Here is a 27028-nt window from a genome sequence, read left to right as displayed (position 1 = left end):
TCAGTGCCTTGTTCTGAGTGAAGTTGGCATTCTCTGAAGGCTACTGACTATGATTCTGCTTATGTAACACTCCAGGAAAAATACTGTAAAGACAAGTCAGTGATTCTCAGGTCCTGGAAGAGGCCAACTACAAAATGGCACAAGAACATTTGTGAGCTGACAGACTGTTCTCTGCCCAGATTGTGATGGCAGTGGTGACACAGTTGTCTCCATTTGTCAAAACTTGAAGACCTAAGAAGGGGCACAGAAAAGAATGTGTGGTAGGTACTTACAAAACGGTAATATCATTGATAGAAACTGAGTCGAGGATTTGCTAGAGGAGGATGAGGAAAGAATTTAACTTTGAGTATAAGAAAGTCCTGATGCTGACGATGACCTCCAGGCAGGGCTGACAGATTAATCTCAACTCTGAGGGCATTTGATCCCTGAGACGATCCTGAGGGAAAGCTACATACAGGAAGAGCGTGAACGAAGATAGGCAATGAAGAATAAAGACAGTAAGAAATAAAGATGCTACAACCAAGAAGCAGGAAGAAAACTAGGAGGTACAGTGTCTAGAAACCAAAGGAAGTGGGAACTCCGAGGAAGGGTCAGGTGACCCTCGGTAATATCTCCTGAGAGACCATCAGAATGAGGGCTGAGAAAAGCCTGCGGCCTGAACAAGTGAGAATGCAGACTTTAGCGACGCGTAAAATAGAGCCATTGGATGGTGCAGGCAGGGCTTGAGTAATCTCATGGGAACTGACATTGATCTCACGCGAATGCATATTAGAGTATTTGATGAGGCCAAATTCTACCTGGGCATTGGCTAAAAACAGAGCCTGTCAATACACAGGTGAGCTTTTGCTTGTTGGACTCCACATACATTCAATCTACTTCATGCTTTTGGAAACGTCCACGTCAACATTCAAAAGTGTATGTGGCCTTTGAGGTGAAACCCTACTCAAATGATTTGATGCAATCAACATTTGTTTGTCAAAACCGCATTGCATGTGGCTTACATGTCACAGTATCATGGTGTCTTTCAGGGAGAGGGGAAGAAACTGTGTTGATGCTCCACAATTTCTTTTAAAAGTTTGTTTTTTTGTGGTCTTTGGGAGAGGCCTTCTCTTGATGATGTCTACTTTATAGATTTTAGAATTCACTGATTATCAGGATTTAGTCAATGATACTGGGGAAATTCAGCTAGATTATAGATACCATTGCCATTCAGTTTTAGCTCAGTTGGAACCCCAGAAAGTTTCCTCATGTTCATTTGTAATCAGCCTACATCCCCATTTTCAGCCACAGGCAACCAATGAGCTCCTCTATTTATATTTCTACTGCTTTTTAGAAATGTCCCACAAATAAAATCATTGAATATTTTATCTTTTGAGTCTGCGTTCTTTCACTTGACATAATTTTTGGAGTTTGATCCTCACGGAATCAAATGTCAGTCATTCCTGTATACTGCCAAATGGTGTTGCACTATATAGGCGTATCACTTTGTGTGTGTGTTGGGGGGTTCATATGTGGTATGTGTGTAAGCGGGTCCATGTGCATATGCATGAAGGACAGAGGCCAAGGTCTATTTTGGGCATTTTCCTTAACTGTTCTACGCCTTATTTTTACTTTACATGTATGGGTATTTTGCCTACATGTATGCATATCATGTCTGCATTCCTGGTGCCCACAGAGGCCAGAAGAAGATGGCGGACCCCTGAAACTAGATTGACAGAAGGTCGTTAGCTGTTACATGGGTACTGATAACTGGCTAAGCCATCTCTCTAAGCTCATCACCTTCAGATTTTTGAGACAGGGATTTTCACCGAACCTGGAGCACATGAACCTGAGTAGACTGGACTGACGGCAAGTCCCAGGGATCTTCTCCGTCTCTGGCTCCCCAGGGCTGGAACTGCAGGTGTGTACAGCCTTGCCCAGCTTTTATGTAAGTGTTAGGAACTACACAGGTTCTCAAGCCCGCACAGCAAGGGCTTTACTATCTGGGGCATCTCTCCAGCACAGAACCCATCGCATTTCCCTTATCCATCCTTCAGGTGGTGAATATTAGGGAAGTTTCTAAGTTGGAGCTATTATGACTAATACTACTGCAGCCATCCATACATAAACCTCCGTGTGGGCATGTTTTCTCTTCACGAGTTTATTAGCTAGTTAGTCACACATGTGTTTGGTGTAATGCCCATTCAGATGTGTCTATTTTAAAAACTGTGTTCTTTTCATCTTGTCTCCTTGCTATTGACTTGTTCACACTGGCTCTCTCTTGTGTAGGCTTACTGGCAATCAAGTCTGAGTGAACGACATGTTCTCTAAGGATAGGTAAGCTCTCACCCCATGCATTCACCCTCCACCTTTGTTCCAGCCTCTCTAGCATTCATTTCTTTACAGTCTTTCAGTGTCAAAATCTCAGGCGTTAACCTCTACCATGCGCTACCACATTTTCCTCCTGTATAGATCTTGTGTAGCCAGAATTCTCTTTACAGTGCATGACTTATGACATACTTATTGATAACGAACTGCTAGTCACCTCACATTACTGTCAATGCTTCCTCTACCTTATAGGATCAGAAACTACATGATCACTGAGTCCACCCCCTCCTCTAGTTGACAATGGAGTGAGCTATTTCTCACGAGTACCCCCAGTCCCTGTCTCCTGTTGTCTGTCAGCTGCTACCGAGCTTCTCCTTTGAAGGTCACATCCTGCGGGAATATTTCCCGGATGCCTTGTGTATTGGCAGCAGAGATTTATCGTTGTATCCTTAAGGGTAAAACATCAAATAGTTTTCTACCTAAACATCACACTCGTCCTGACTTGCTGCATGTGTGTAGAACAGCAAGCACACTCCGGGTTTCACGCAGCACTCACGCTCTGTGCGTGCCCTAGACGTTCAAACTACTCAGGTCCAAAGAGGCCAAAGCCAAGGCTTGTTTGCTCCAGAGAGAAACAGTGGACTTGCTTCCCAACCCCACATCCCTTTTGATGGTTTCTCTTCCTCTGGCTTCCGTGTTCGTCTCTCCTTTGAGGTCTTCAGCTTCTCTGCCTCCCTCCTCACTTTTGTGTGTAGATTCTTCCAGATAATTTCTTTTGGACTCTCATAAAAATATTGCTAGATTTCTGTGTGTGATGAGGATGTTTGGAGATGGGACCTCTGAGGGGTTATTAGGGTCTATGCACATAGCTCAGTGTGATGGCTACACTCCACAAATATTTTTGAATAAATAAGATAATTTATGGATACAGTTTGGTACCTACTGGACAATCAAGTCCAGTTTTACAAATGAAGCTACCCTGTGATCAGTGTTGTTGAATTTTTGTTGTTGTTTTTTTTTGTTGTTGTTTATTTTTTGAGACAGGGTTTCTCTGTGTAACAGTTCTGGCTGTCCCGGAATTCACTTTGTAGATCAGGCTGACCTTGAATTCATAAACATTTGCTGCTTCTGCTTCCTGAGTGGTGAGATTAAAGGTGTGTGCCACCACTGCCTGGAGAATTTTTTTTTTTAAAAAAATCATGTTACGATACAACTATGGAAATGAAAGTCAAGGAAGAGAAATTTAGGGATGGCGAATACATTACCACATCGGATTTGGTGGTAAACTTCTGCGTTTGCAGGCTCTCTAAGGCCATCCACTTCACTGGCAGCTTGGCACCCGTCTTGTTGTGGACACTATAGTACTCCTTGTCGTACACGTCTCTGGCAAGACCGAAGTCGGCAACCTTGACGGTGAATTTTTCATCCAACCTACAGGAGAAAAGTCATTACGGACTGAGGTAGAACAACTTACAACAGTGCTGAGTGTCTATAGATTTAAGAAAGGTGGCTTTGGTATTAGAGATCCACAATTTCCTCTGGCCTATTGACTAACACTAAATTACGGTGGATTTCCTCAGTAAACATGCTTGGCATTTACCATACAGATTCCACTGGCCAGAGAGAGACATCATGAATGACATGGCATGTTGCTAGAATGCAGCAGGTCTGGAGAAAAGGGAAAGCTGCCTTCCACCTAGTTTGCCATGGTTGCAAAATCGGCTTATCCAATGCAGTCCCCCACAACACTAGTCTTTCCTGGTTATCTTACCGACAATATGTTTCCTGGAATGGACAGGCCATGGTAGTGCTATGTTGCCCTCTTTTGCTCTCAACCATGCTAGCGATCACATAAAACTCCTATGTGCCATCAGTGAGGTAATGAGACAGAAGGCAGAGTGCCTAAGAAAGCTGTCATGTTAAAAAACAAAAAACGTCTTCTGCTATCTAAGGCTGTGCAGCCTTTGTTTAACGCAGTTTTATGACGTTACCCTGACCAAAATCTAGGTGGAAAATTAATAGCATAGCTTTCTCATTCACACATACCAGGAGCCATGAATCAGCGCTCTGCACGGCAAAGCAGAGATCCAATTATAAACTGTTGACTGTTGTTGTTACACAGCCAGGCAGCCAGACACAAATAAAAGTTCTTTGTATATTCGTCCCCAAATACCATCTTTGGTAAGGCGTCTGCAGGCTGACTGCACGTCTGCTGCTGGGAGCTGCGCTGCCTTGATATTCCTGTTACCAGTTTTCCTTTTTCACTGGCTAAGGCTGAAGATCAAATTCCCTCTCCCCATCGCTAACACGGTGTGAAACCACAACACTGGAGCCTGCTGGGGGGAAGGGCCCAGGAAGGCTGAAGCAAGGAGCAGCTGCTGGAGAGCCCCCGTGGAGCAACCTTTTAAATGCTTTGTTTGATAAAACTAAAAAACCCCTCCCACGTCCCCAGCAGGGGCTTGCACATCTACTCAAAATCGGCAAGGATATTCAGACTTTGCTCCAGAGGGAAGAGGAACATCCTTACTAGCACTGAGTAGTGAGAAACAGACACTTCATTTGTACTTTGTGACGGCGATATTTTCATACTTACATGCAGTTTCTGGCAGCTAAGTCTCTGTGGACAAACTTTTTGCTGGCAAGATATTTCATGCCTTTGGCTACTTGGAGACCAAATCCTATAAGATCTTTGACAGTTGGGTTCTGCAATCAAAGAGAGTTGGGAAAGCATAAACTAAGCCCTCGATGTCCTAACAGTGTTCTTAGAATACTGTGATGTTTATATGACTTATCTTGTCCCAAATAATAACTCATGCTCCATGGAGAGCCATAGCTATTTGTGAACTAGTACTATATACAAAGCGTGGGGCTAGATCTTTTCTTAAATAAAGATTCTTGTTGTTTCACACACACTTCTGATCGGGAGGTGTTACAGGTTCTGTTTTCTGGGTGGGAAAATGCAGATGTTTTAAAATGTAGGTTTTATATTCGGAGTGTGTGATGAGACAGACTGATCAGAAGGCAGCTCCTGTTGAAATGATAGTTTGCTTCTCAGTTTCCAAAAGGCCGTCTCTGCCTCAGCAGCCATCACGGAGCTTGTGAGCATAAGATTCCAACAAGAACCCAGACTGAAGGCTGCAGTCCCTGTTATACACACAGCCCGAGGACAGGCCACATCTTGTGGCTTAGACCACTCCTTAAGACACATGTGTGAGGTGCCAGGAACCACTCTCTGGGTTTTGAGAGGCCAGCTCCTATTCTGGAATGGACAGTAGGGCATCTCTCCCACATCCTGGGAGAACAGGTGCTGCCGAGATGGTAGCTCATCTAAACCGACTGACGGCCTCATCAGAGGGACGAGAGTCAAAGTGAGACCTTTGCAATGTCAGTTTCACTACCGGCAAAGAATTGGCAGTCTGGGGTGCTCTATTCTTTTGGATGACAGGAAGTATTTCTTTATCGCCTCAGGGCTTATTTAGCTTAATGTTTATAAAATCATTTTTGATGAAGAGCAAAGCTACTTGGTTGACTCCCACAGGGACCTGGGCAGCAAGGTCAAGACTGAGGCTATGACGTCGGCTCAGTTCTAGGAGCTTTTCCATCCATGCTCCTCACCCCGGCCCCCAAAGCTTGCTCAACATTATGGCCCAGTTAAAGAAAATTCACAGCCATATGGGCCACGGTCCTCTTTTGCAACTCATTTATTCAACTAACATTTATTAAGAGCCTATGTGTTGAACACTGGAGCCACAGGAGTGAGCAAAATACACAAAACTCCCACCCCGTGAGCTAGTGTATATGTAAACATACATATTTAAGCTGATTATTTGTTTATTGTCTAGTACAACACTACTCGGTATAATATAAAGTATGATACACATATACTTTAAATAAAAATAGATGAAACAGATCACAATAGACTTTAACCCAAATTTTCTAAAATATTATTTCAATATGTGATCAATATAAGGATTATTAATAACATATTCCTTCTTCTAAGGCAGCATGTAGCTATGTAGCTTAGGCTGGATTGGTAAGCAACTTTTTATGAGACTCAAACGCTTGTGTTGGGACTGAGATGAGGGTTCAGTGGGTAAAGTGCTTTCTTCATAAGCAGGAGAACCTGAGTTCAGATTCCAACACCTATGTAAAAGCCAGGTATACAAAAGCCAGGTATCATGGTGCACCTGTAACCAGAGCAGGGAGCAGAGGTAGGCAGATCCTACGGGCTCACTGGCCTGCTAATTTAGACAAAATGGTGAACTCTAGGTTTGGTGAGAGACTCTCGACTCAAAAACCTAAGGTTGAGAAAGAATTGAGGGAGACACGCAATGCCAGTCTTTGGCCTGTTTATGTGTTCCCATAGTTGCATGTGCACACACCCAAACACACGAAATTAACAAAGAAACACATGGACAAACAAACAAATGGGCTGGGAAGAGGGCTCAGTGGTGAGCATTTGCCACTCTTGCAGAGGACCTGGCTCCTAATTGTTTGTAATGATAGTTCCAGGAGATATAATGTCCTCTTAGGGTATCAGGAATATATATTGTGCATATACATATAGGTAAACACATGCATAAAATAAATATAAAATCTTAAAAAAGGAAGGCAAGCCAAGTGTGGATCATGTGATCTGCAATGTCGGGACTCAAGAGGCTGAGGAAGGTGGACTGTAGAGAATTTGAGACTAGCCTGGGCTACAGAGTAAGTACCAGGTTAGCCTGAAGTATAGCGAATCCTATCTCACCTGTCAAAATGAAAACAACATCTTTAAGGAGTGGCTGACTGACAGATGATTTGTGAATTCATAAGCTTAGCAGAGTACTTACGTGAGTCTCGTTCCGAATGAAATTTCGAAGGTCTCCGTGTTTCATATATGGTAGAACCACCAGTGGGGACCCTTCACTCCGGAGGCAGATCCCCAAGAGCGAGAGAACATTGGGGTGACTGAAGTCTTTCATGATGATTCCCTCAGTCAGAAACTGGGAGACTTCGCCTATATCCGTGATCCCTGTGGAATGCAGTGTTGAGACATTAACTCCACTACAGGACAACGAACCCCTTTCAACTTTAGCTAGGAAGCCCAAGGAAATGTGAGAACAAGCTGGTGACACCTTGTCTGGATGCTTCAGCCTTAGGGTGTTCTTTCTACAGCATGTCTGAGTGAATGGTGTCCTGGGCAGGAAGCTTTATTTCCTTTTCTTTTCTACTTTCCTTACCTATCGGAGGATCCTACAACTAAGAACTGATTAACGACAGAGCAGCATAATGCCATCTTTGAAACATTCATTATTAGGTGTGTGTCTGTGTATGTGCTCATGTGTGTGGTGTGTGTCTGTGTCTGTGCTCGTGTGTGTGTGTGTGTGTGTCTGTGCTCGTGTGTGTGTCTGTGCTCGTATGTGTGTGTGTGTGTGTCTGTGCTCGTGTGTGTGTCTGTGTCTGTGTCTGTGCTCATGTGTGTGTGTGTGTGTGTCTGTGCTCGTGTGTGTGTGTGTGTCTGTGCTCATGTGTGTGTGTGTGTGTGTCTGTGCTCGTGTGTGTGTGTGTGTCTGTGCTCATGTGTGTGTGTGTGTGTCTGTGCTCATGTGTGTGTGTGTGTGTGTGTCTGTGCTCGTGTGTGTGTGTGTCTGTGTCTGTGCTCGTGTGTGTGTGTGTGTGTGTGTGTGTGAGAGAGAGAGAGAGAGAGAGAGAGAGAGAGAGAGAGAGAGCGCGAGAGAGAACAGTGCTGTCAGAAGCGGATATCGGATCCGCTGGGAGTTAGAGTTAGAGATGACTGTGAGCCACAATGGTGAATTGGTGAATGTAAGGAACAAAGCCCGAGTCCTCTAGAAGAACAGGAAGCTTTCTTAACTGCTAAGCCATTTCTCTAGCCCTTCACAACACTTTTAAAATGAGTTTTATAGGCATCGGCGCCTTCAGAAACGGAGAGCTGAGCGTCAAGGGGAATCATTTCTTTTGTTCTTGGATTTGTTGAAAAATTGAGAGTTGTGAAAAATATGATTGGACCAAAAGTCCATGACCTAATGGATGATAAGGGAAGCCAGCCAAGCTTACCTGCAAGGTTATTCCTCTCTGTTACCTGTCTCTTCTTCCTGGGTGTAAGAAGGACCCCTGCTAGAATGAGGGACTTATGAGTGGCGATCAGGCAGTATAGGTCAGGAAAAATTTTGTGAACACTCAACTCAAAAACAGGAAGGAAGGGGAGGCTCCAAATACTATTTCAAGGTATTATGCCTGGGTTTTGAGAAGAGGGATTTTAGTTTCTATGCTGTCTTGGTGGAGAGAAGTTCTAATTTTTAAGGCCTGCTTTGAGAAAAAAAGGAGACCTGGAGTCAAGGGGCCAGAGACGGTCAGGGAGAGGCCTGTCAAATGCTCCTTAGTTCAAGATCTCAGCGAACCAAAGCCCCCAGTGTTTCCTGAGCCTCCACAGCGTCACACTGCACAGCACCATCAAGGCACCGCTGGCAGCCTCCTTTGTAAAACAGAGTCCAGGAAACAACTGGTCTCATGTAGGAGCGTAGAATGTCTTATACAGACACAAAACAAAGATGCCACAACTCCATCTGGATAGCATCTGGGGTACAGGCTGTCAAGTGCTTTGTCATTGGCTTCATAGTCTTTGGCTTCATGGGCCATGTGGTGCCTGCTTCAGACACGTAGCTCTACTGTTGAACCATGAAAGTCGTGATAGACAGCAAACGCCTGGGTCTCAGTAAACTTTACCCATGAAAGCCGCTTCGTGGCCATAGTTCAATGATTACTGATCTATTGTGGATCAATCACCACATGGCATATATAAGTAGCTGCCCCCCTTTATGTACTGAGGCTTGAACTGAGCCCTGCTTATGTTGGTGCCCCACCACTGAGCTATGTATTTTCCAACTAAGTGGGATGGGTGTGTTTGTGTGCATACAGGATATTCGTGTGTTCATCTGTGTGTGTGTGTGTGTGTGTGTGTGTGTGTGTGCAGACCCGAGAATGACATCCATTGTCCTGCTGCACTGCTCTTGGCACCATTCTTTAAGACAGGGTCCCTCAGGGTCCCTCAGGGTCCCTCACTGAATCTGGATGGCCATTAAGCCCCAGTGATCCATTCCTGTCTCTGCTCCCCACCGTACTGGGGTTACAAGCATATATGGCCAATCTCTACTTTTTATGTGATCATACAGTGGCCCTCATGCTTTAAGAAGCAGTCGCTGTTACTCAGCTCACTCCCCAGCCTCTAGTCAGTTTTTAGCACAGTCCTTTCTAATCAGTTCTAGAAAGACCTACCAAGGGAACGAGAGCTCACAAATGAAGAGTTAACAGCATTAACATAAATCTCAATAGTATATCTTTGGTGTTCATGACAACATTGGCAGCCTTTTAGAAACATAAGGCATTCTAGGACCCGGAAGAGATGAGGGAAGTCTATGTGGACTGACAACAGCCATTACATAGTGATGACAGAAAGATTTCCTGGGGTTAGGATCGTTCTCAGTGAAAATGGCAGCACTCCTTTCCTCTGAGGTCAGTTTATTGGTCTGTATACGTCATCCACCAATCTGCTACTAGATTCCATGAGGACCGTCCCTTTAGTTATCTTGGGATCAGATATCCAACAAAATGACCCGTACAGAACGATGCTCACCATGGAGATTAGGTTCATATTGAAAAGGGCAGAAGTAATTCTGGTATTAGAGTACCGCGCAGGGAAACCGATCATTTCTACATTTCAGGATGATTAGTTCTAACACAAACCTGTAATACAGTTGGCTCACAATTTTCAGGTTGCTTACAATTCTAAAGCAGAAAATCACAGAGGAGAAAAGCAGGCATGTGAGGTCTGTTGACAAGGGTGGAGCCAGGAGTCCCCTCAGAGGTTGTACAGCATAGCAAGCTTGGGCTGCAATTATGTCTCTGCATCAGTAAAGACTAAGCTGATGTTTAAAAGCATGCCTTTTTTTTTGTAAAGAAAGTGTGCACTTCACCTTAAGAGTTTTCTCAGTAACAGGCAAAATTTTTAAGAAATGCTGCATCATAAACATGCATAAAAAAGAGAGTAGGTTGCTTTGTTTCTGTGGAACACCTCATTCCCTAAACATGTGGATAAATGAGGAATTACCATACTTATGATTTTTCAATTTCCTGCCAGTGCATTTCTCTCCAGTTTGCATTATTTCAGCTTTTAATCTTTTTTTCTTTTTAATGGAAGTTGTGGTTAAAAAGTAATTATGGCAGTGTCTCTGGGCAAAATGAGTCATTACTATGGTATGTGCCAACGTGCTTCCAATAGTTTCCACAAATGTCATTTGCAAAAACAAATATTATAAGTCTAACATGGCTAAGTGAGACTCAGTTCATCTGAGAGACCCACTGCTCCTCCTCCCTTACTTGTAGTTGTCCGTGGGGTATTTTCAGAGGGACTACCTCAGTAAGTGTTTAGACTAAACAAATTTCCAGGATTAATTCCACAATTTCAGCAGTAGATGGTTTTTTTTCCCCACAGGGGAAAGTGTAAATCAACACTTCATTATACGCTGTCAATTTGCAAACCACAAATGTGCCCGTCACGATTAACTGCAACGTACTATTCAAGGATTTCACAGCACAGTGAATCTTCTTGCCGTCATTGTCTAACAGCGTCCCGTGATAAACACAGCCGAAATGCCCTATTAAAAAAGAGAACTTGGTTAGAGTCATATGACACTGGCTTATATAATAATTATTTATTAGGACCTTAATCTCCTTCCTCTGTAAGACAAAAGAAGTAACATTTCTGATGACACTTTCATTAACAATATCACTCTGTGCGGTAAATGTGTTTGGATATAAATATAGATGCAATACATTTCTTTCCATGGTATAAACAATAAGGTTATTTAATATAGGGCAATATGGTTTTTTAAAGGTTAATCTATTAAAACATTGAATCATTGTGGTATCACCGAACACAAAAATAGCTTCTGCATGAAAGAGGTTTATTATTTTTAAGGGCCAAATACTATTTAAGAAAACATGTAAATAATTTTATCCACTTGAATAAACATACAATAAGTCCTTTACATTCTTGTAAATGATTATAAATAAGGTGCTACAGAGCAAGGATTTCCCCTGTTAGTCAGTGGTTAATATGTAAGTCGGGCTGGCAGGAATCAAGAGGCAGATGCCTAAATGAAGTAGATCCCCTCTGAGTCACCGCATGCCCTTCCCTCTGACTTTACCCACTCACTTCCCCGATAGAAGCCTTTCAACAGCGGCAGTAATTTTTCCCAGAGGTGTCAAATGTCTGATAGCTGTGTAAGTCATTCAATTAATTCATGGAGTCATGCAAGCTGTCCTGAGTGCTCAGTATATGAGTATCAGACATGGGCTACCCTCTTATGACATAAAGATGCGTACAATAAGCCCGTGCTCACGAGTGATCACAATTTCTTTCGAGAAACATATAATAAATAAGCAGTAGTTAATACTGATAGCTTCTTCATGACTATGACCTCAGAGAAATAATGACCATGTTAACACCGTCCATGATAAAGAATGTTCTGATTTTACAATGCCTGGAGCGAGAAGACAATTAGTGAAGCTGTATCCTCCAGGACAGGCACACTTACTGGATTTACAGGCTACTAATAAAACGCAGATGCACGCGTGTGCACAGAGGCCACTTTTCAGGGAGAAGCGCCTCACTCACAGCTCAGCTCTGGAGCGCGAGAGGATGCCGCGGAGGACCAGCGTTCACACATGGCCAGTAGCCCGGTCAGCTTCTCCGGCAGCATGCTGACAGATGCCTGCCTAGCTTCTTGTAGAGCATTTAGAATCAAAGGGACCAGGAGTCATTCAGTACTAAGTGTAAAGGGATTTTAGCGAAGACTTTACGTCATCGCTTCTGGTTGGGTTCTTTCCCTGACAAATAATTCCTCCCATAGTGTTTAAGCTTGAAGGTATTGATGCTCTGGCTAGCTTACTGCACATAGTCATTCTTTGTGTGAAGAAAATTGGAGTGCCCCGTGGAGATAATATATGTTGCCTCGGATCAGGGCAGGGCTATAAATTCCCTGGCTTCTGATGCTGTCCAGCAGTGCACAGGCAACTCTACACTAGGACTTCATAGACTTTGCTACTGTTCTCAAAGAAAAGACGGAAGGGACAAAGGACTGAAGAAATTGGCCTGATTTTTATGAGTAGGTGAGGGGCACTCTCCAAGCAACTGTAGTTAGTGTGAGAAATACGAGCGAGAAATGGGGTTATTTTCTCCCATGTTGGGTATGTTATCCATTAGTTTCCGTGCACAGGAAAGTCTCCAAGGATGTGCCGTAAGTCTGCATTTCTGCAGGACAAAACTCGAACACCTCATTATCAGCGCTCTGTCAGGGGCCCTTGGCATTGCCCTAAGTTCCTAATCTGCAAACCAGGAGATAAAAGACTTACTGGAAAATTGTACTTCACAGAGAGTTGAGTGGAAACACTTACCTCTTCCTATGACTTCATTGAAATGCACAATCAGGCTACTGGGCCCAATCACTACATGCTGAACTGCTTGGACCAGCTCTGGATTTAGAGCGCTGAGATCAATGTGGACCGTATTTTGTAGCAATGGGCTGGATATGTCAGAATCTCCGCTCGTGAGGATGGGGGACAGGTCGGTCAGAGGATACTGAACTTGTCTGCACGCACCATTCTGAGAGGAGTTGGGAAGCTGGTCTGCAAGATAAAGCATGTAGGCACAGCTGTGAAACCTCACCCCCTGCAGCAGGCATCAGGGGTGGCAAAGGGGATCACTAAAGTAGTGAAATGTGGGTTTTAACATTAAAGAAATCACTGAGTTCAGTGAGGCCGGGAACACTCTTTACAAAAGAATGTCTTGAGAAAAAATGGTAATAAATTAGGAAAAGGGTACATATGCATAGATGTTTATATAGAAACACAGTTTATAAAGTGTTTAGAAATGCTCTTTTAAGTAGGCAGTGTTAACTAGGAAAGCTTGTTGATCCTATTGGTTTCCTTAAGTATTTCTTGTTCGATTAATAACAAAAAGTCATGCTTGAAGTTCATTTTTAAATGTATTTCACCTTTAAAAATTATAAGCAGTGTGGAGAAGTGATGGCTTCTAGGGAAAAGAGTAAATTTTCCTTAAGGGTGAAGGCCCCAGTGAGGATCACACTCAAATATATGGCCCCACCCCCAGGAATATATTGACAGCACATATTGGACTATATTAGTTATTAAGAAGAAAAAAGAGGAAATAAAATACGTGGGTGGGGGGTAAAAAATCAGGGGAAGGAGTGAGGGTAAAAATAATCAAAACATATTGTATGAAATTCTTAAAGAATTAATAAAAATATTATATTAAAAGAAAAAGAACCAGAAGCAGTAAAAGTGGTTAAGCAATTGCCCAGTGATAAAGAAAATGAAAAAAAATGCTCTCTGAGATGACCATTTATATGGAAATTATTAATATTATGGAGACCTACATGAATTCCTAGACAGGAAAATATGTGTAGCAAAATACATATAATCAGTACAAGTTGAATACCCATTTCAAAAATACTTGGAATCAGAAATTGTTCAGAATTTGAATTTTCTTAGATTTTGAAGTACTGGTATGGACTTTATTGGTTGGTCACCCCTGATCAATCTGAAATTTGAAATGGAAAATATAAAACTTTTAAACCCGATACTTCAAAGTATCATAAGTCTCAAGGGCTGGTGAGATGGTTCAGTAGGAAGGAACACTTGCTTTACATGCAGGAGGAACTGAGTTCAAATATGCCTAGTTCCCACAAAAGCAAAATAGCATTGGGGAGTCAAGGCAGATGGATCCTAAGAGCTTCCAGTCAGGCTCGCAAATAAGGTGAACTCCAGGAACAGTGACAGACCTTGTCCTAAGGGAATAAGGCCAAGAGTGATAGAGAAGGCACGTGACATCTTACTCTGGCCTCCACATGTAGACACATGGACACGCGTCCACACACTTATGGGTCAGAAACACGCACATACACACACACACACACACACACACACACACAGCTCTCATAGAGTTTTAAAATGATTTTTGATTTAAAAATTTTGGGTTATGGAGCTTCAACATATATCTATAATTGTATATTGCTGGATATACAGAAAGCTACATTCTCAGAACCAAGAGCCTTGAACAGTAGTGATAAGCTCTCAGCTTGTAGTAGAGGTCACTGAGTGTTATGGCTGCTAAGAGCAGAGAGTTTGGGCTGTGTTAGTGTGCCATATCACTGTCCATTTCAGGGCATGTGAGCATGGCTGTTTCCCATTAGCCCATCTTTACAACCAAAGCACTGTGAGAACTTTAAGTAAGATTTCTTTTGCAAAGGAAGGGCACTTTCATGCCAAAGTCAAGGGGCTGTGGCACTGAGTGCTCTTAATCCCAAATGAGACAGAAGCCACTCGCTGCTTTGCCCTTCCCACATCAACGGTGGGACACCAGGATCACGGCGACTGGCCGGCAGGGTGGGTGTGCTTGGTCTCCTGTGTGCATGTGTGCGTGCGTGCGTGTTTGCGTGTGTGAGATGAAGGGAGGTTAGGTGAGTGGTTCTCTGGTTCTACCATCACACAATATTGTTTGCTTGCAAACAAACAAGAGAATCATAACACAGGAAAGTTGATGATGTCATGTCTAACCCCACCTTTGCATGTTTAGGATTTTCCTCAGTACATCTTTTGGTTAATAATACTTTCTTAGCCAGACAGTAAGTCTCAAAACTTCCTCCAGAAACATTTCGGAGGGGACTTTAGAGTCATAATAATCAGTAGCACAAAACAAACAAATACAACCTCAATGGAAGGCTCTAGAACATTTAAGAGGCTCCTCCAAAGCTGGTTGGGTAAAGAAAAAAAGGAAGACTCCATTTCCTGGCTGCTCCTTCAATGGCAAGGAATCAGGTTCTCCAACCTTCCCCAGAGATCACACATGCAAATGGGGCTTTTCTAACCCAGCTCCTTCCCTCTCACTTTCCAGACCTCCGCACCCAGAGAGCGAAGCTGTAAGTTCCCACCAGCCTAAGAAACAAAGGTCCTCATGAAGGGATGTTCTACAGACGGAGCGGAGCCTTTGTTAAGTTCAAGTACACAGAGATGCCAATATAGAGCATCCATGCAAACCCAGACTTCTGGGTCTCCATGGAAAAATTGTTCTCACCAGCTACAGAAAGGTCTGCACTTGCTATGGGGCAGGTTTGGAACCTCAGGCCCCCTTGATCTTCCCTTTGTGTAGCCCTCTTTGGTCATTTAACCTTTCCTGTCTCCAAGAAGCAGATTTCAAAGCAAGCAGGAGGGAGGAGTTTGCTTTCTTAGCCATGGTGACAAATGTTTGGCAAGCGAGGAATGTAAAAGATTAAGAAATCTTACATATATTACACGTGCAGATATATACACATGCATGCACACACACATGCACACAGTAATAATAATAATAATAACAACAACACCAATAATTTTAAATGTGAGAAAGCTGGCTCAGAAGGTAAAGGCCTAGTGAGCTAAATTTGATACCTGGAACCCACATAAAGGTGGAGGGAAAGAACCATTCTCACAGAACTTTCCTCTGTCCATACACATACAGATGTGTACATAAACACACACACACACACCCCACACACAATTTAAAGGTGAAGAAGACCATATGTGTGTGCTTGTGTGTGTGTGTAAACACTGTGCATGTGTGTAGAGGTCAGAGGTCAGCATTGGATGTCTTCCTCAATCACTTCCACCAAATTTCCCTAACTGAATTTGCAGCTGCTTGGCCAACGGACTCTTAGGATTGGTGCCCGACAGGCCCAGGCCATGTGACTTTTACGTGAGCTCTGTAGATACAAACTCGGGAGCGCAGGACCTCTTTCTGGGGCTGTAAACTTTCCATAGGCAGTCATCTCCACCACTGAGGATAGTTTTTAAAGAAGCAATTAGTTGTAAACCTCAGTAATCCCAGGTTAGAGCTATTAAACAGGGATATAAAAGACTAATTATATCTAAAATTTAAAAGCATGCACTAAGCTTGATTTGTTCACATTCTTAAAGGATTGGATTTCTTTCCAACAGTGACTAGAGTCACTTGGGGCATTCAAAAATCTCCAGAGAACCAACCTAAGTCTCAGGAAGGGCAACAAGCGGTGAGAAACTTCGAATGCTGCCTGTCTCCCTGCTGGTGTAGTTGCCTGGTGAGCAGCCTCTGACTCCTCGGTATCCACAACTGTCTGTGACTCACTTTATTTATCCAGTGGTAAATATTCACCAGGGAAATGCTTGCACTTGACTCATGTCCTGGAACTTCTAAAGATAATGGCCCTGATACAATATGGACATTTTGCTTTGTGCAAGACGAGTTTAAATAAAACAATGTGAAATGCCCTGGCCAACCTGCCCATTCTTTGGACTGCTGTTTTGCAAAGCAGGTGATGTTGATGAATAGCGCCACTGGAGGTTTTTCTTGGATAAGACTCAAAATATATTCAGGTCATAGATGGTTGTGGGGAAAAGCCATGCCCATTGAAAAAGCTTCAAAAGGCTACTAATGGTATAATTCAAAAGTTTTCCCCCAAATATAGCATTTTAAATTTATATTTAGATAGAAGTATTTTATAACTATACTCTTCCTGAATGGCTAAAGAGCGTGTCTCGATTTTTTAAGCATTACTCTGAGATAAGTGACTTTGCTCAAATGATTCTAATGTGAATCTGGCTGTGTGTGATCAGAAAGCTTGCGGATGCTAAAATTCCAATATGATACCTGCATGAGTTTGATTTTAAAGTGAAGGCCAGGCAATCCTGCATCAAGTTAAGTATTCTTTTGGCAAAGGTCAACCTTTTTTTTTTCCATTTGTATAAAAATATGAAGAAAAAGCAAAAAGCAAGAACGATGCCATCACCCAAAGAGGTCTATGCATAGATATTTCTCAGGAAAGTAAACTGAATTATACCTTCTGGAAAAGTAGCTCTGTAGTCTACAGACTCGTTTGAAACCATCTCTGTCGTTGGACTTACACTTCGGGCACTGACAAGCCTATCCAAATGAGGAGTGTGTACTCTTGCGTCATAGCGAACTAATTCACTGCCCAGATCTTAAAACAGAGAGAAAGAGAAAACTTGGTAAAGACTTGGTTATCACAGGTCTCCACGCCCAGAAGTCACAAGCTATATGGTTGTTTATTATACAACCCACATGTCCCCATGGCAATATTAAATGTAATCACTGTACTTCTACGGCAGTTTCTTAGACAATACCAACATATGCACCTTTAATATGCTTTCTCTTTCTCAGCCACAGGAAGAGCCCGAGTAATAATAAAAGTATTAGTGATATTGAGACCACACCCACAACCAATCCTGTGAAATTCTGATCTGGTTGAACGATCACTTTTCCAAGGACAGTTGAAGAGACTGCTTGCTTCCACTAGAAAAAAAATAAGAAGGGAAAGTAAGAATTTAAGACCGATATAAAATATACTATCTATGTGGAACCAAAGTTTCTCTGTGTTCCCATTAGCACCTGGTGGTCACCATTCTAGAAGTTGGATTATGACATTCAGAACAAGAAATTCCTCAATTTTACCCCAGTGTTCAGGCAATTAGGAAATATTGATTAATTATCATTAAGCTATGGTGCTTAGATAAACAATCATAGTCTTTGATCTTGAGGAACTAAAGTATATATGAAGGGAAATGGATCAATTATTCTAATATTTATCAATTATTATGATAACAAAGAAGTATGAACAAATAAAAATTAATGATGTCCCATTTGGGAGGGTGGAGTGCATAGCAGGAAAGATTTCTCACAGGAAGGAAAATCATATTATAATAGGATAATAAAGCCTCGTATTATCTTTATTTCACTTTGATAATAATATCGTCGTCATTTCTTCCAGCCCCAGGGCTTTGTGATTTTTAAGATTAAAGGTCATTTTGAAATTTCTCCTCTAGTTTCCACATTCAGTCTCAGATTTTGTAATTCTTTTGTATATTTCTATTTCCTAGCATTTTCAGAAGACTTCAGGAGCCCCTGAAAACTACTTTTTCTTGGGCAAGTAATATCTGGTATACATAAAGTAAGACATCAACCAGCCATAGAATGGAATGAACTACAAAACACTTGCCAAGTAAAATAAGCTAGATGCTAAAATACAAATATGGTATGATTTGACTTGCATGAAATACCTAGATCAGCAAATTCATAGAGAAAGAGAGTAGATTAGAGGTTACGTGGGCTGTTGGAGATTAGGGAATGGCATTCTTGTTCACTGGATACATAGCATCTGCTTGGGAAGGCTTTTGAGTTCTACAACACTGATTATTACTCATATGACAAATATAATTCATGTCTCTGAACTGTACATTTAAAATTATTAAAAAGGCAAATTTTATGATATACATGTGTTACCGCTATTTAAAGAAATTAACAATTACGCCATATCAAGTCTATTGAATTGTATACTTCAAGTGGCACATTGTATGGTGTGTAAGCTATATCACAATAGAATATTAAAAATGATGAGAGCATGTTCTTGTTCTGTGCTGTCTGATTTAGCTGTGTACGTGGAAGCAGATAGTATTTAACAATTGAGTTTCCTCCTTCTTCTGCCAAGCAGACAAATCTCTATCTTCTTTTATTTACAGAGTTCCATGCACTAGGACCACTGAAGCGAGAAGGCCTCTTGGCGGGGGGAAGAGTGGAAGAAGGGGCTCTCTTGAGTCTGCCCTTGTGCCTTCTGAGAATGACAGCACATGTTGGCAAGAGTATGGGATGGCGGAGAAGTAGTGTTGGTAAGATCACTTCTGAGACTTACACTTCTAACCCGGGGGAAAGAGACAGTGTGATAAAAAAAAAAAAAAAACAAAAAAAAAAACCATCTCAACATTTCTCAAATCACAGCTAGGAACTGAGGCTGAGTTGATGAGCCAAAGTCAACACACAAATGAGCCTTAATGATTTATTTTAAGCCTCCTGGTGACATAATTACACTGGCGTCCTTATTTACATCATGAAAGGCACGCAGGAACCCCACCTCTATATTTAGCTCGCTGTTCAGTTTCAGCAGGTCATTGGGGACCGTACATAAAACAGCTTCGGAGTGCCAGTGTATACGCTCGCAGCTCCGGTTTCCAACTCTCAGCACTTCACCTTTGACTGCTTCAGGGTCAATATCATTTCCCTGGAAGGGAAAGAGAAAACAAAAAGAAAAGGTCATTAACACTTCACAGGTCAGCAGGAACGCTGGCAAGTTTAGAAGGCACACAAGAACACAGCGCACGTTGATGATGTTTTCCAAGACGTCTGATTTTTACGGTACCCATTTTCAGGGGAGCTGAGCCGGCTGAAAGGGTGTGTGAGCATTTCAGAACACAAGCAAGGCAGGAATGAGAAGATGTGCCATCCCAACAGATTGAATTTTAGAGAAAAGAAAAGGGGATCTTGCGTATGTCCTTATTTTGAAAACCGTCAAGCATGATCGTCTTATTACTGTCTTCAGGCCGAGTATGGGTGTTTGAGGAAAAGAAAACCGTTTTGAGCTTCGTGGCTGAGCCTGTTGAATTGCTTCACACTGCCTTCTGTAATGATTCACTTTTAGAATCACGCGGAACGCTTTGAAAAATACCAATGCCAAGGTCTCGTCTCCAGAGAGCTAATATAACTGCCCCATCGATACATTCCTTTAGCTGTTTGGCTGGGAAATTCCTTTTCATTCTTCTTGCCTGGTTGAACCTTGTACATAAGTAAATTCATTTCAAAGAAATTCCCTGAAGATGCAATCATTAGGACTTGAGAGCACAATTACGTTATTTTGAACAATTATATAGTTACTCGAGGACTTTTAAACATTACCCAACTTGACATAGTTAACTTGCGTTAGCATCAGGAATGTTTAAAATATCAACATTTTGTTCAAGAGACCAATCATTAGCCTCGGGAAAGAAGTGCAAACATAAATACAATTTTTCATATCAAGACTTAATGAGTAGTTATTTATTAAACAGGTTGTTACTTGGAGGAGAGAGCTATCAAAACCTATTACTATTTTTCTTATGGACAAAGAACAGCTCCTAATAGAGACAGCCCAGCCCTGCAACTTTGTTTTACATACTGAGTGTGTCCACCAACTGCTTCCCTTACAGTATCTCATGGATTTTAAGGTGGGAAGGTCAGATATCTTTCTAGAAAGAGGAATACCTGAAAGAAGGTGCTTCTTTATATTCCGAGAACCCGTGGAAGAAATGAATGCAGACAAACCTTATCCTTATCGTATTCCAGAGGCGGGAGGAGCAATCTATTGATCTAGGTCAGCCACACAGGGTAATTCAACCGAGAAGCACATAAATCTCACGGGTCACTTTGGGGCTTGAAATGACAACTTGTTGGTTAGGTCTAGGAAGGGCGCAGGCCTTACTCACAGAGTGGAGGGAATTCAGAGAATGACAGAGAAAAGAGATTAAAGAGCTGGAGGGCTTGATTTATGGGAGAAGCACTCACATGTGCCTTGTGGGCTTAGGTAATAGCTAAGGGTGGGGGAAGGGAGGCCCGCAATGCATGTCCCCTCCAGAACTCATTCCTTCAGGCTTAGCATCTCAGTAAGAGCAATCCCAGCAGCTGTGGCCAGAACAGAGGAACTGATATCAAAGCAGGAAGACTAGAAATAGATGCAGCTTCATTTTTGTATCTAAAGTAAATGTAGCTTTATGAAGCCAGGGAAGAGAGGTTTCAAACTTCCATTATTGACATCGGCTAGTTATTAAGTAGAGGAATCAGCTCAGGTCGGCAGGCGTTCAAGCGACAAAATATGGTTTCTACATAAAATGGCGGGAGTGAGAGCTTCAGTTCCCGAGACACAAAGAGCGGCTCCGAATGCCAACGATCTCCTTCTAGCCTGTAAAGACGCGGAGGGGATTTTGTCATTGCTGGTTGACATGAGGGGAGCTAAGCTTTAAGAAGGGTCTAAGCCACAAAGCTAAGCAAATTCTATCTGGCACAAAATCTACTTACCACCCAATGAGTGTTAGCGCCAGGTCTAGTTACTGCAGATATGTAGATGGATAGGAGCTTCTGCCTGCCATTGAGCTGCTAAAACAAACGCCAGTGACTGCCCATTTGTCCCCTGTGCTGATATCTTGTTTGTGCTATAATAAACAAAGCTTGTCTGTGGGTCAGAGTGTGAAGTAAGCCACTAGTTAGCCATAGAGGCCAGGCAGTGGTGGCACACACCTTTAATCCCAGCACTGGGGGGGGGGGGGTCAGAAAGGGATATGGCTCGGTGGAGAGAGGAATATAAGGCGGGAGGAGACAGGAGACCAGGACATTCAGTCTGAGGACTTAGAGAGACAGGATACCCCACTCGGTCTGAGCTTTTCACAGAGGTAAGAATGAGTGACTGACAGCTCTGCTTCTCCAAAGACCAGCTAGAAATCACGCTACAATCCCCTTACCCCCATTCAGGTTTTGGGATGCCACTCATTCACGACTGTTACAGAACAGAATAGAAAGGAGTAAAGGTGGGTAGTATTTATTAAAGCAGCACTCTAGCTGAAAAGATCCGGCAAGTGTTTGTAGCCAGGTACCCACAGGAGAGTTCACCAATGACAGCATGAGGTACAGGCTGCTAGCTAGACAGAAGCCGTGCAGTGAGGGCGTCGGCAGCAGGCAACCAGAGACCTGTGACTGCTGTGGTGGCATTACACTTCACTTAGAGATTCTGAGCCCTTCTCTACAGAATTCAGGCCAAAATTCTGTCTCAGAAAGCGTCAAACCAACCCCACAGGAAATCTGCAGAGAGCTGGGGGAATAGTGTCTAGGAAACACGAGAAAAGCTGGATGGACCAAAATTCAACTAATTTCATCACTAGCCACTTGGGAGTCTTTATTTAGAGACCCTTCCTGAGAGAGCGGGTGGTGCGGGAGAATTATCTGTAGTCTGTCAATCATGTATTTTAATAAAACGCTGATTGTCCAGGCAGGCAGTATAGGCGGGAAAGGCAGACAGGAAGTAGGGGTGGAGCAAAGAGACTGGGAGTATTCTGGGACACAGGAAGCTCCCTTCGTCACTCCTGTGCAGACCACTGAAGCAGCAACATGTAAGCTGACAGCTGAAAAAGGTACCAAGCCATATGGCTAACATAGATGAGAATAATGGGTTAATATAAGCTATAAGAGTTAACAAGAAACTGAGCTAATGGGCCAATCAGTTTATAATCTTATGGAGTCCTGTGTGTGATTTTTGTTGGGAGTTGCCGGTTGTGGGGTACCGGGCGGGACAGAAACCCCAACAAGCCGGCCCTCATGTTACAAGCGGGTTAACACAAGCACCTCCTATGTGCCCTGGGGTACCTTTCCCCCGATAGAATGCCTATCAATGTGTGTATCTCGGGGAAATACTACTTGAGAATAAGGTATGAACACCATCAACATGAGTACATCTGGATGCTGGGCCACATGATGAGAAGAAAGGAACCCTTCCATCCTGCCTGGAGGGAGATCTGACCTCACGCCAGCACAATGGGATTGGCCTGCAGTAAGCTACTGAGAGAAGGGAATAGGCCAACCTTCAGCTGGCTGGGGCATCAGGCTGATTGGATTGGCCCAGAGTGGTACTCCTTTCTATATGTCCTTGATGCCCAGACAGTGATGTCTGGTTCTTTACCTGTGACCCGCATACTTGTTCTCATGTTCACAGTATCAATTCAAGTCTCTAAATCTCGCTGTGGCTCATCTTGAACTACTTCTTTTTTCTATGAGGTTCCTGCCCTCCTCTCTCCTTGAACTGAGTTTTCAGAAATGACTTTTGAAGCATGCCTATCACTACATGCACCTTGAGCACAGCTCTAGGATAAGACAAACTCCCCCAGGACTGGGCAGCCAGAGGTAGTCCTGTTCCAGCATTGAATATGGCACTTCTTCTTATAGAATCTATTCATGTGCAAAAACTCGAATAGAATGACTAGGGGAAAACATAAAGATTCTTTATTCAAATTTTAGATGCTTGAAGAAAGTTTAGAGCAGGGCTAGAGAGATGGCTTAGTGGTTAAGAGCCCTGGGAGAAAGAAGCAGAGTCAGGCAGACGCCATGAAGCTCCGATCCGAGATGGACGTGGGTTAGAATCTTCCCAGTCAGCCACAGTCACGTGGTGATTGATATAAAGATTATTAGAAATAGGTTAATTGAGATGCGAGAGGTAGCCAAGAAGAGGCTAGATATAATGGGCCAGGCAGTGTTTAAATGAATACAGTTTCCATGTAATTATTTCGGGTGTAAACCAGCCAGAGAGCTGGGCAGTGAGAACGCAGCCCGCTGCTCCTTCTACAAATCTTGATTGAAGCAGTCATTATGGGGCCATCAAGAAACTTGGCACTAGAGAAATTCCCAGGAATTCACAAGGATGACCCCAGCAAAGATGCTAAGCAGTAGAGGAGAGGGTGACTGAACTGGCCTTGCCCTGTAGTCAGATTGATGAATATATTAATTGCCACCATAGAACTTTCATCCAGCAAATGATAGAGACAGAGGCAGAGAGCCACATCAGAGCACTGTGCTGAGCTCCCAAAGTCCAGTTGAAGAGTGGGAGGAGTGAGAATATGAGCAAAGAGGACAAGATCATGATGGGTTCACCCACTGAAACAGTCTACCTGAGCCATTGTGAGCTCACCAACTCCAGCCGGACAGGGAAGGAACAAACATAGGACCAAAGTAGACCTTCTGACTGTGGGTGACAGATGTATGGCTGGGGCAGACTGCAGGGTCACTGTTGGCAGCACCAGGATTTATCCCTACTGCTTATACTAGCTTTTTGGGAACCCATTCTCTTTGGAGGAATACCTTGCTCAGCCTAGACATAGTAGGGAAGGCCTTGGACCTTCCCCAAAGCAATGTGCCTTACCCTTTCTGAGGAGTGAATGGGAGGGTGTGGAATGGGGGAGAAAGTGGAGGGGAGGGAATAGGAACTGGGATTGGTGTGTAAAATAAAAAAAGATAGTTTGTTTTCTTTTTTAAAAAAATAAAATAAAAAAGTTTAGGGCTATTTCACTCAAATAAGGGCGTGGAATCTATGTCACATGATAGAAAATTTCTCTATTATGAAAAGTATTACTATATTCATTAAATGAAGGTACATAATGAGAAACACTAACTCAGTGAATTTCATGGAATTTGGACTCAGGAGAGTTGAGTTTGAGTTTTGCTGTTAGCTCTCTGGGGGACACCACGACAATTAATTCAATCTTCCTAAACCTGCTGATTTATTTATTAATGGGGACAATACTCACTGACCTCCTAACCTCCAAGGGCCACATAAGATTTAAATGAAATACCATACACAAAAATCCTTCTGTTGATTGCAAAATCCTTCCTAAACATGTGCACTATGGTTGACAGCACCCCAATGTGAACTCGCAAAGAGACTGGTTGCTCTATGACACTGTTCACAGGCGTCCTGGTGGACTCGAACTACCTCTCACATCTATGGGTTCCTGATCTATTACCAGGAGAGACCAATAATTCGTCTTATTGAGTTCTTTTACTGGATGTGGTTGTCCACTTTGTAGAGTCACCAGGCCAGATAAGGCACTGAGGCAGATCCCACCTCTGGGACTGAAAACTATCAGATCCCCTTCAAAACCAAGGATTCTTTTCAGTAAATCTGGTTGAGGAATGTGAGCTCCTCTTGGTAGTAAACAACACATTTCATGGTATAATTTCCCCATAGATCTTGCTTTCCTTTTGCCACCTGCTCCTGAAAGGCTTTCAATACGTAGCCCATACTGGCCTAGAACCCTTTTCTTCCTATCTCAGTTACCCACAATGGGGTGACAGTCACACATTCAGGAGCACTGCCCCTATCAATCACTTCTTCTCCTCCTCCTCCTCCTTCTTCTCCCTTCCTCATCCTCCTCCTCCTGCCCTCTCTCCTTCTATTTCTCTTCCTCCTTCTCCTCTTTTTTCTTTGTCCTCCTCCTCCCAACCCTCCTCCTCTCCCCTCCCCCTCTTCTTTTTTTTTCTTAGTTTTGTGCATATGTGTGTTTTTTAGTGTGGGTATTTTGAGTGCAGGTACTGACATTGTCCAGAGAGTGAATAGGATCCTCCGGAACTAGAGTTGCAGGTAATTGTGAGGTCTCTGGCGTGGCTGGGAACCAATCCTGAACTCAGGTCTTCTCCAAGAGCAGTAGATAGCCCTAACCACTGAAACACTTTTCCAGCTTCCACTTTTTTCTTCCCCTTTTTTCTTTTTTCTTTTAGTAGGTGCTAACGATTGAGCCAGGGTACTCAGCTAGCTAGGCACCCTACAGCCAAACCACATTTTAGCACCACATCATTTCCATTAATGGGAGACAAATGCACTTTGCACCCATGCTTTCAAAGGCAGTAAAACAAGTACAAGAAAGCGCTTTAACAAAAACACTCCACTGGGTGTCCAAGAGAGGCGGAGGTTTCAAAGTGATCTATTTTAGAAATTGGTAAAGGATTAAACTGCTTCCACAGCAAATAGGATCACACACCTTAGATTTCCTCCTGTACGCATAGAAAATGGAGTATGGGAAAAGAGCAAAGCATGTCACTAAAACAATCCCCCCAAGCTGCGCTGTCACCATGGGAGCACAGCGTAGGGACATGGCAAGTGCTATAGACTTGTTAGAGAAAATGAGTGAACTTTACATAGTCAAGAAAAGGGACTGCTTTGTGCCGGTCTCCGGGGACACTGGGCCATGTTAGGAACACCATTGACAGACTAAGGATGATGTCAAGCCATGCTTTCCTTGGTCCAACAACTTCACAGGGCATTGCTGCTGTTTAATTTATAGAAAAAAGAAGTTTTCTCTTCTCCCAAACACTGGATTTGAGAGGGTAGATAAAGAACCCCTTGTATCTAATCTGTCCTCATAGACACGAGGACAGGAATATAGCTTTTGGTGGTGGTGGGGGCTTAAGACTATTTACACACAAACCTTTATTTTCACCAAGAAAAGCCAAATGGAATCTTTCAAACCGCAAACACAGTAATTGTTGGAAGCAAAAGGTCACACTAGATTAGTTTTATTGAGGAAAAAAAAAGAGGAAGTGATAGAAAGTTCTTTCTCTTTCTCTAAAACTAATTAAAGCAGCAGATGAAAGAACTTTGGTGTGGCAAACACACTGTTCAGTGAAGCAGGTTTTTCCATTTAATTTCATGCTGGGTTTACTTAATTATTGTACAAAATGCAACAGAGAGGTTAGCGATTGTGCGAGTGTGCGTTTGTGCGTGAGTTAGTTCAGAGACAAAAATCTCCCCGAGAGAGCCGAACGATTGCAGCGGAAACGTCACTCGGTTGGAGACGACCCGTGCTGCCCACATCACACCTGAGTAAGGGCTACTCGGCCGGTTGTGTCGCTCACACTCACACTCAAATGTTCCCTGAAGACAAACATTTCCAGTGTCTCAGACAACAGGCTGTGGAGGATGAATATTTTGCTAATTAGGTGGACTATGGAAAATCCAAATCTTGATCATTTTGCCACTTTTCTTATTATCCGAAGTAAAAATAACTGAAATGACGCCAGAGAGCTGATTGGAGTCCTCCTTCTGTATTCTGCCTAGTCCATTACTTCTCAAGCCTTAGCCTGCCTTTAGTGATTTTTGTCTGCAGCAGGCTGCCTGGACAAGGTGCTCTGTTACTGTGTTTTTAGGCACTAATGTATTCCCAAGGTGGTAGGAATCCAGATCCATTTATAAAACAGCTTATGTTTGACCACACC

The 27028-nt window shown here is 42.9% G+C and overlaps 1 protein-coding gene across 5 annotated transcripts in view; it reads right to left on the bottom strand.

Moving 5' to 3' along the window:
• Met (MET proto-oncogene, receptor tyrosine kinase) overlaps positions 1-27028 on the bottom strand; it is a 112876-nt gene that overhangs the window by 8086 nt on the left and 77762 nt on the right. For all 5 annotated transcript variants that reach the window (XM_085683709.2, XM_048448994.3, XM_048448995.3 and 2 more), the window contains 8 exons: positions 19323-19469; positions 17554-17710; positions 17238-17378; positions 12763-12993; positions 10881-10961; positions 7140-7321; positions 4901-5010; positions 3573-3738 (listed from right to left, as the gene is read on the bottom strand). In XM_085683709.2, coding sequence (XP_085539835.2) covers positions 3573-3738; positions 4901-5010; positions 7140-7321; positions 10881-10961; positions 12763-12993; positions 17238-17378; positions 17554-17710; positions 19323-19469 — 1215 coding nt within the window. The remainder of the gene's footprint in view (positions 1-3572; positions 3739-4900; positions 5011-7139; positions 7322-10880; positions 10962-12762; positions 12994-17237; positions 17379-17553; positions 17711-19322; positions 19470-27028) is intronic.

Source organism: Myodes glareolus, chromosome 25 (genome assembly GCF_982192425.1).
Source record: "Myodes glareolus chromosome 25, mMyoGla1.1, whole genome shotgun sequence".
Taxonomy (NCBI): domain Eukaryota; kingdom Metazoa; phylum Chordata; class Mammalia; order Rodentia; family Cricetidae; genus Myodes; species Myodes glareolus.
Note: the sequence above shows the minus strand (reverse complement) of the source record. Positions and strands in the feature narration are given on the sequence as shown.